Below are 10,107 nucleotides of genomic sequence, written 5' to 3' on the forward strand. Positions count from 1 at the left end.
CCAGCTGTGGTGAAACTACGACTCCCAGCATGCTCCATTCATTTCTAGCCATCACAGATATAGGCTGATACAGCAGCAGCAGAACCCGGGGTCTTATCTTCGGATTTCAAATTCAGATTCTTTGAAAAAAAAAAAAAATAACATAGTGCATTTGCCTTAGGCAAGTCTGAAATGTCTGAACACAGAACTTCACAAGTAATGTACATACTATATGACCAGCATGGTTTAAGGAAGTTAGGAGTTTTCTTGCAGTTGACTGGTTATTGGACTTTATGCGTATAGCAGCAACTTACAAGACAGTACATGGCACTGGGATTTTCTCTTCGGTGTTATCTGAATCCGCGAGTCATGCGCTATTCTCAGGCCTTGCTCTAGTTACATCATACATACTTATAGGTGGACCTCTGCCGCCGATTTATAAAAGCAGCTCTGCTCTAAGCGGAGTAGCAGTGACGCCCTGATCAGCACTAAACTTCCATAACGCTAATATACTTCAAGAGAGAGTGACCACACGTGCACAGCCAATATTCACTGCAAACGGGGATGCAGTAGGGAGAGAAAAAAAACTTTTAAATTATTTGTGCAAATAAAATCACAGCATTCCAATTTCATGGTCACTGAATTTATTTTTGGTGCTTATACAGAATGTGGACTTTTGAGGACAATCTGCATGTTTTGTTTCAATTTTATGTAATACCTTAAAGTATACTATTTACTTTTAGCTTTAGCATTTCATAAAAGGATAAGTAATACACCCGTAGCATTAACATGAGACCGTACATCACTGAGGAGTGCTGGACAAATCAAGGTGCACTCCGTGTGGACGAGAGCGACGTTGTTGAGCTCACGCTGGAGGACACGTAGCTTCTATCTCCTTGTTTCACTTTGATCTCCTTAAAACTGACACTTGTTTTACTTCTGATATCAGTCTGACCTGGGGACACAGAAATGAGAAGATACGGAGTTATTATAGAACATACAGTATAACAGTATAAAGACTTCTTACATGTTCTTGTTAGGTTGTTGAGGATCTACGTCTCTGTATATTGCATGTTATATGTGTCCCACCAGAGAAAAGCATAAAAAGAACTGATTCAAAAGAATTCAATGGTGAAGGTAGCAGGTTGCCATGTTAGGATAGTGATTTAGCTTAGTAGTGTGGCATCCAATGGTCTGTTAAGTATGAAACATACAGGGGGTCATTTACAAACAGATATACACAACTTTTTGGCGAATATCTGTAGCAGATTGCGACACAAAGGTTATTTGCGCCGCAATCTGCAACTTTTCCCCGCTCACGCCAGGTCTAAAAAGGGGGGAGTGACATGGGCAGGGAAGCGGGCGGGTCGGCAGGCCCGTCTCATTTATTATTTTCTACACCTGCTTTAGGCATAGAAAATGGTCTAAATCTACACCATCAAGGGAGCTGGCATAGATTTAGACAGGCGGTCTTAATAAATGACCCCCACAGATTACTTTAAACCAGAATTCAGCACACTTTGTCCCGCCAGCCATCTGTGTGGAAGGTCTGTATCAGGCAGGGAGTGCTGTCAATGGCAAACTCCAGGACTTAAAGCCATTGGGGTCATTTATTAAGAAGTCTACACCAGTTCTTGGTCTAAAAAAAAATGTTGCAATAACCCACGCAAGAAACTTTTGTTGTAAGGGGTGTTCTTGTTGCTGGAGACAGGTGAAAAGGAGGAGTGAAAACTACTGCAGTCAGGGGCCTCAGTAGTTCTCACTCCAGGCGCACGTACTGCCGGAGGTGAGCCTAATATATGGCGAGGCCTGCGCCTTGTCATAAATTAGATGCTTCCTCCTCAGCGCAGGGGCAATCAAAGGCCACCGTTAAAAAGATAAATGACCCCCCCCCCCCCCCCCCCCCCCCCCCCCCATTGTCTCTTCAGATGCAGACCCTGCTTCCAGCACTTTTGACTGACCCCTAGATTTATCTGGGGAGGCCATGGCTAGACAGGCATCTCCTCCACAATGGTCGCTATGGGCGATTTCACCTCTGAAGTACGCATAGTTGTATAATACAGGTGGTCCGCATGGTAAACTTAGATGTGTCTATATTCACATCTGGTCTAGTATGATCACATGCAGCCTATTCACTGTCTCCTACCAGATTTCAGAAATGTGTCAGTAGTGCCGTTGTAAGTACTCACTAGAGCTGGAGGACAAGGAGGAAGATGACCGATTGGTCAGACTGGTCTCGCTTTGGTTTTGATCAGATGAAGGCATAAGTCGAATGGCGCGCTCACCAAGTGATGGTTTCACATTAAATCTTTCTACATGAGAAAAGAAACAATACACGAGTTACCTGAGGCACCTCCAGAAATAGAAACCTAAACTAAAAGTGTATAACGACCTAGTAATGTCTTATATCACTATTACAATATGTTGGATTATCAAAATTTAAAGGGAATTTGATATTGATGGAATATCCTCAAGATCTGATTGATCCCCATCAATAGCTGATTGATGGAGTCTGACTTCCGGGACCCCAGCGGATCAGTTGTTTGAGGAGGCCACAGCTCGCCAAGCACAGTGCCGTACTTTGTATACTGACTGTGACTGGTACTGCAGCTCAAACCTATTCACCTGAATGGGACTAAGCTGCGCCCAGGTCATGTGACCAATGGATGTGACGTCACTGGCTTATGAATAGGCCGTCATGGCTTCTTCAAACAGCTGATCAAATTTTCCATGTCTCTTTTTCCCACTAGGCCAAATTTTCAATTCTTTAAGAGTAGCCATTTAGGCCATAGACACAATGTACAGGAGGGTGTTTACTCCTATTGGGGATTTTCCTACACAAGCTCTGTGACCTGTGCAGAGGTCAGGAGGGAGGTGGCTCCTTTGTTAACTATGAACAAGTGATATCTTTCATTGTAATTCAACCTGTGATGATAATGTGATGGCTACTAAAAAGTTGCCTGTACAGAACAGGAAGCCTCAACATTTTATTAGGCCTAGTAGCCAGTGGGAAAACGGCATGATAGTAGGTATCCTGTTTTACAGATAGTAACATGGAAAATTAAAACCAAAATCACCAATAATTGTAAAAAAAAAAGTGTGTTTAAAAATGTGATTTAAAAGAATAGGTTATTTTCTCATGACCCATTCCCATATGTGGCAGAGCAGTCAACAGTATTTTCAGGACTACAGGTACAAGCAGAATTTGAATGCCCCAGTCCCATAGCATACTCACTTGGGTCATCAATCCTCTCCTGTTGTCTCTGCTGTTTATGGTAACTGATCACGGCTTGGACCTTCTGCTTGTTGACATCAATGTCCGGCTCAGCCAGGATCTCACTCAAGGTGATATTGCTTTTTACAGCTTTTGTTGTTGTAGATCTGGCCACCATAGGCAAGCCATCTTGGTAATGTCGATCTGTGAAGTCTACTTCATTATCCTGGATGGTTTTAACCCTTTATGAAATATTCTCATCAGTTGTACATTTTGTTATAATCATAATTGTTTATCCCTGATCGCTGGATGCTTCTACTATATTTGTAACGTTTAGGACTTAATCACACAACCCTTTTTTCTCTTCCCTGTGCCTGAGACAAAACGTTCCCTGATGAACAGAAGACCTGCGGTCTACACTGTACAGTAGAATAAAGCACATGACCTAGACCTGATGACGGGTGTCCTTCCCACCAGTCTACCTGAAACTGATGCTGTGTCCTGAGTTACCGATAGACCTGTATTTCGGGGACCCGCACCAATACCATAGCTCACCTTCTTTGTGTTAACATTACAAATATTTCTTGCAGCAGGATTTCAGCTGCTCCAGGTTTGCAGTGTATTGTCCCATCAATTAACTCCTTAGAAACATTCAGTTTCCTCTTCATAAAAAACTGTAAATGATAACAGAGCACAGGTGAATAAGATGTGCTGGCTACATAAATGCTGGAACCCAAGGAACGATAAAATCTCACCTTCTCTAGTTGTGACCAGTTGCCTAATTTTGTGGTGAGTGATGTCCCATTGTCAAATGAATGCATTTGGATGTCTTCTGGGTAATACCAATAGAAGATCTCTGCTGGGATGTATCCATTTGAAAGGTCTCTGAAACAAGTGATCCCATTAATAATAGCTACTGTAGGAATAATATTCCCAGTATCATTAACACCTTCATGAGCCTAATTTCACAAATCTATTGTGTCACTTTCTGTGGTAATGCTTTTACATATACAAGCGATTCTGACAAGTGATTTTTTTGTGACACATCATACCTCATGTTAGTGGTAAATTTTGGTCGATATGTTTTACACTTATTTGGAAAAATAAATTTCTATTTCTCTGCATTTAAGACTTTAAGGACCAACTCAGTTTTCAAGTGACTTTGTGGGGCTTACATAAACCAGTCATAAATAACCGCATATTTAAAAACTACACCACTCATTTTATTCAAAACTGATTTTACACACTTTGTTTACTCTTTAGGTGTTCCACAGGAATTAAAGCAAAATGGAAGTAAAAATTTAAAAATGTAATTTCTTTTTGTGCAAATTTTCCATTTGAATTTATTTTTCTTGTAACACAACAAGGGTTAACAGCAAAACAAACCTCAGTATGGTAAACTTTAATTCTGCAGTTTAAAGAAAAAACCCATATCTGCTTTTAAACTGCTGTATGGGCACACGGCTGGGCTCAGAAGGGAAGGAGCAACAAATAGTTTTTGGAGGGCATATTATGGAATGGTTTTTGGGTACCATTGGCATTTGAAGCACAGATTTTGCTGGAATGATTCTCAGGTGTCATGTTACATTTGCAACGAGTACTATGTAAAACCCCCAAAAGTTACCCTATTTTGTAAACTAAACCCTTCAAGAAATTAACCCAGGTGTTTTTGATAGAATTTTTTTAAGATTGGGAAATGAAATTCAAAATGATATTGTATTTCAATTATATGTAGTTTTAGCCTTAAAATGTTTAATTTTCACAAGTGGTAGAAGGATAAAAAGCACCCCAAATGTTGTTGCATCATTTTTCCAAAGTACGACAATATCCCCTGTATCGTCATAAACTGCTCTTTGGGCACATTGCCGGTTTCAGAAAGAAAGAGTCCCATGTACATTCAAGGCCTAGTTTGGGGATTTATACAGCACTGGCTAACAACTTGAGAGGCTCTGCAGTAAAGTAAAAAAGTGACCCTATTTTACAAACTACACCCCTCGCGGAATTTCCCAAGGGGTGGTTGTGAAAATTTTGAACCCACAAGTGTTTTGCAAAAATTTATGCACAGCAGATTTTTCCAAAGATCTGCCATTTCAATGCCCAATATGCTGTTTGCAATGTGTTCCAGTGTGAAATAAGCCTCTTATTATTATAATGCTGTGTTTCCTGGTTTTACAAACACCCTACATGTGGTCCTATTCTTTTATCTGAATGTATGAGAGGGTTCAGGAGTAAAAGATTACCATGCGCATTTTGAGATCTAATGTGGAGATGTACACTGCATTTGCTGACAAATTTAGAGTCTCCGGAGTGAAATAATACAGTGAGGAACACAAGTATTTGAACACCCTGCGATTTTGCAAGTTCTCCCACTTAGGCTACTTTCACACTAGCGTTCGGGGCTCCGCTTGTGAGCTCCGTTTGAAGGGGCTCACAAGCGGCCCCGAACGCATCCGTCCTGCCCTAATGCATTCTGAGTGGACGCGGATCCGCTCAGAATGCATCAGTCTGGCAGCGTTCAGCCTCCGCTCCGCTCAGCAAGCAGACACCTGAGCGTTGCTTGCAGCGTTCGGGTGTCCGCCTGGCCGTGCGGATCCGTCCAGACTTACAATGTAAGTCAATGGGGACGGATCCGTTTGAATTTGACACTATATGGCTCAATTTTCAAACGGATCCGTCCCCCATTGACTTTCAATGTAAAGTCTGGACAGATCCGTCTGAAGCTACTTTCAGACTTAGAATTTTTTCTACAATATAATGCAGACGGATCCGTTCTGAACGCTAGTGTGAAAGTAGCCTTACAAATCATGGAGGGGTCTCAAATCACATTGTAGGTGCATTCCCTCTCTGAGAGACAGAATAAAAAAAAAATTTTTTCAGGAAATCACATTATAAGATTTATTTGTCTTGCGCTGCTGAACATAAGTATTTGAACACCTGAGAAAATCAGTGTTAATATTTGGTACAGAAGCCTTTGTTTGCAATTACAGAGGTCAAACGTTTCCTGTAGTTCTTGACCAGGTTTGCACACACTGCAACAGGGATTTTGGCACACTCCTCCACACAGATCTCCTCTAGATCTGTCAGGTTTCGGGCTGTCGCTGAACAACACGGAGTTTCAGCTCCCTCCAAAGATGTTCTATTGGATTTAGGTCTGGAGACTGGCTAGGCCACTACAGAAACTTGATATGCTTCTTACGGAGCCACTCCTTGGTTATCCTGGCTGTGTGCTTCGGGCCGTTGTCATGTTGGAAGACCCAGCCACGACCCATCTTCAATGCTCTGACTGAGGGAAGGAGGTTGTTGCTCAAAATCTCACAATAAATGGCCCCATTCATCCTCTCCTTAATACAGTGCAGTCGTCCTGTCCCCTTCGCAGAAAAGCACCCCCAAAGCATGATGTTACCACCCCCATGCTTCACAGTAGGGATGGTGTTCTTGGGATGCAACTCATCCTTCTTTTTCCGCCAAACACTACAAGTGAAGTTTAGACCAAAAAATTCTACTTTGGTCTCATCTGACCACATGACTTTCTCCCATGCCTCCTCTGGATCATCCAGATGGTCATTGGCAAACTTCAGATGGGCCTGGACATGTGATGACTTAAGCAGGGGAAACTTCCGTGCAATGCATGATTTCAAACCATGACCACGTAGTGTTCTACAGACAGTGACCTTTGAAACTGTGGTCCCTGCTCTTTCCATGTCATTGATCAGCTCCTCCCTTGTAGTTCTGGGCTGATTCCTCACCTTTCTTATCATCAGTGATACCCCACGAGGTGAGATCTTGCATGGAGTCCGAGGGAGACAGTCGTCTTTAGCGTCTTTCTATTTTCTAACAATTGCTCCAACAGTTGATCTATTTTCACCAAGCTGCTTGGCAATTGCCCGTAGCCCTCACCAGCCTTGTGGACGTCCACAATTTTGTCTCTGGTGTACTTAGACAGCTCTTTGCCCACGGTAGTAGTTGGCGTCTGACTGACTGTGGGATGGACAGATGTCTTTAAAGAGCTCAGACAGGTGCTACTAAGTTAGATTAATGAGTGGAGTAGAGGTGGACTTTTTAAAGGCACAGTAACAGGTCTTAGGCTACTTTCACACTAGCGTTCGGGGCTCCACTTGTGAGTTCCGTTTGAAGGCTCTCACAAGCGGCCCCGAACGCATCCGTACTGCCCCAATGCATTCTGAGTGGATGCGGATCCGCTCAGAATGCATCAGTTTGGCCTCCGCTCCGCTCAGCAGGCGGACACCCGAACGCAGCTTGCAGCGTTTTCGTGTCCGCCTGGCCGTGCGGAGCCAAACGGATCCGTCCAGACTAACAATGCAAGTCAATGGGGACGGATCCGTTTGACATTGACACAATATTGATTCTGGATTTCATAAAAGTCATTGTAGAAGTGAGAGAAACCTCAACCAAAGACTCTTCTGAGGCCTGCTGCAGTGCTGAACACGTGTTGTTTTCCAGTATTTATATCCGGCAGAGGATCTCAATACCAGAAAACCAGCTCTGTTCTTAACGTTAGGAAATCCCTTCCGTCAGCATTCTGCTTTGTGACCAGATACAAAACCGCTGCAACCTGTGGTAAAAAACGAATCCAATGTGAGTCAATGGTGACGGATCCGTTTTTTAAGAGCCTAAAAAAACTGATCTGTCACCCATTGACTTTCAATGTATTTAGTGACGGATCCGTTTTTTTCTGTTTTAATTTCACACAACCGCATCGGAACGGATGCATCCTGATGTGCAAAATCAAAATACGGGAATTAACAACACAAGAGTGAAAGTAGCCTAAGGCCTCATGCACACGGCCGTTGTTTTGGTCCGCATTAGAGATGAGCGAACTTCTGTTTTAAGTTCGGCGTCTAAAGTTCGGCTTCCGGTTAGCGGAGGATCCCGATATGGATTCCGAATTCCGTTGTGGTCCGTGGTAGCGGAATCAATAATGGCCATTATTGATTCCGCTACCACGGACCACAACGGAATTCGGAATCCATATCGGGATCCTCCGCTAACCGGAAGCCGAACTTTAGACGCCGAACTTAAAACAGAAGTTCGCTCATCTCTAGTCCGCATCCGAGCAGCCATTTTGGCGGCTCGGATGCGGACCCATTCACTTCAACGGGGCCGCAAAAGATGCGGACAGCACTCCATCTGCTGTCCGCATCCGTTGCTCCGTTCCATGGCATAGGCATTTATATTAAAGGATGTCCGTGCCGTTCCGCAAATTGCGGAATGCGCACAGACGCCATCAGTGTTTTGCGGATCGCAAAACACACCACGGTCGTGTGCATGAGGCCTAAGGCTTATAAAATCTCCTCTAAAACCTCCACCAATTGAGAAATCTGCCACCAAATACAACTGCTGACTTTTCTGTAATGGATTCTAGCAGTGTGAACCCTCACAGACAGGACCTGGGAAATCTGTAAGAAATCTGCCACGTGTGAACACAGACTGAAGCGGTTGTCTCATTTACAACTCCTATTGCTGGGCCCCAGCCAATCACGTGGTGGCGGTCGCACTTGTCCCCTGGCACTGCTGGAGCGGTGGTGACACTGTGGTCCCTGTAGCATTTCTCCATGCAGGACCAGGAGACAGGCTCCACTGTAAGCCTATGGTCCTTCAGAACACAGCTGAGCTAAAACTACATCTCCCAGCATGCATTGACCGGCAGCAGATAGGATAGCTTGCTGGGAGTTGTAGTTACATGAGACCAGGAGGGCCCATATAGGAGGCACTCGTCTTTGCTCCCAGCATTCCCTGCTGCAGATACCTTCGGAAATTCCTAGGGGAGAAGCTGAGGTCCAGGCTCTGCAGCCATCTCAGCACCTCTCTGGGGACGCCGGTTCTTCTCGGGGCCTCGGGATATGACGTCATGATGAGCGGGGACACAGCGCTTCAGCAGCTCTGGACTCTACAGTCGGCGTCCTGTGTGGCCGGGCAACTATTACCATGACTACGGGTATACACACCAAGGACGAATCCCGCGCTTTGCCTTAGTGACGTCATCGACGGAGGCTGGGCTTACCTGTTAGATAGAATGCAGCCGTGGTGCCCGTGAGTGCCCCCTGCTGGTGCATGATCTTATCGCGATTGGCCGCAGAAAATACAGCAGAGGTCGCTATAATGTCCGGGGTGATAGGACCAGAATGCCTGGCGCTGGTTTAACCCTTTCGCTGCAGGCTCAAATTGTGCTGTTAGATTTCATTGTGCTGGTGTTTCAGGTTAAAAAAATATTCTGGTATGAGAACGGATGATAATTTTTTATTTTTTATTTCCAGCATGTCCTGAAATGTCCTTAACCCCTTAAGGACCGGGCTCATTTTCACCTTCAGGACCAGGCCATTTTTTGCAAATCTGACCAGTCACGTTATGTGGTGATAACTATAAAACGCTTTGACTTGTCCAGGCCATTCTGAGATTGTTTTTTCGTCACATATTGTACTTCATGACACTGGTAAAATGGAGTAAAAAAAAATCATTTTTATTTATAAAAAAATACTAAATTTTCCTAAAATTTGGAAAAATTAGCAAATTTCCAAGTTTCAATTTCTCTACTTCTATAATACATAGTAATACCTCCAAAAATAGTTATTACTTTACATTCCCCATATGTCTACTTCATGTTAGGATCATTTTGGGAATGACATTTTATTTTTTGGGGACGTTACAAAGCTTAGAAGTTTAGAAGTAAATCTTGAAATTTCTCAGAAATTTTCAAAAACCAACTTTTTAAGGACCAGTTCAGATCTGAATTCACTTTGTGAGGCTTACATAATAGAAACCACCCAAAAATGACCTCATTCTAGAAACTACACCCCTCAAGGTATTCAAAACTGATTTTACAAACGTTTTTTTTTTCAGTTACAAAGCAAGAGTTAACAGCCAAATAAAACTCAATATTTATGGCCCCGATTCTG

At 43.4% G+C, this 10,107-nt stretch overlaps 1 protein-coding gene across 1 annotated transcript; it reads right to left on the reverse strand.

Moving 5' to 3' along the window:
• Positions 1-612: 612 nt before the first annotated feature.
• SPATA4 (spermatogenesis associated 4) lies at positions 613-9,145 on the reverse strand. Its single transcript, XM_040418689.1, has 6 exons — positions 8,961-9,145; positions 3,949-4,078; positions 3,749-3,867; positions 3,215-3,435; positions 2,169-2,291; positions 613-934 (listed from the first exon to the last, which is right to left on the reverse strand). Exons 1-6 carry the CDS (start codon positions 9,062-9,064, stop codon positions 804-806), a joined length of 828 nt encoding a protein of 275 aa, XP_040274623.1. The 5' UTR covers positions 9,065-9,145; the 3' UTR covers positions 613-803.
• Between the last annotated feature and the right edge of the window lie 962 nt (positions 9,146-10,107).

The sequence above is a fragment of the Bufo bufo genome, chromosome 2, assembly GCF_905171765.1.
Source record: "Bufo bufo chromosome 2, aBufBuf1.1, whole genome shotgun sequence".
NCBI classification, from domain to species: Eukaryota; Metazoa; Chordata; class Amphibia; order Anura; family Bufonidae; genus Bufo; species Bufo bufo.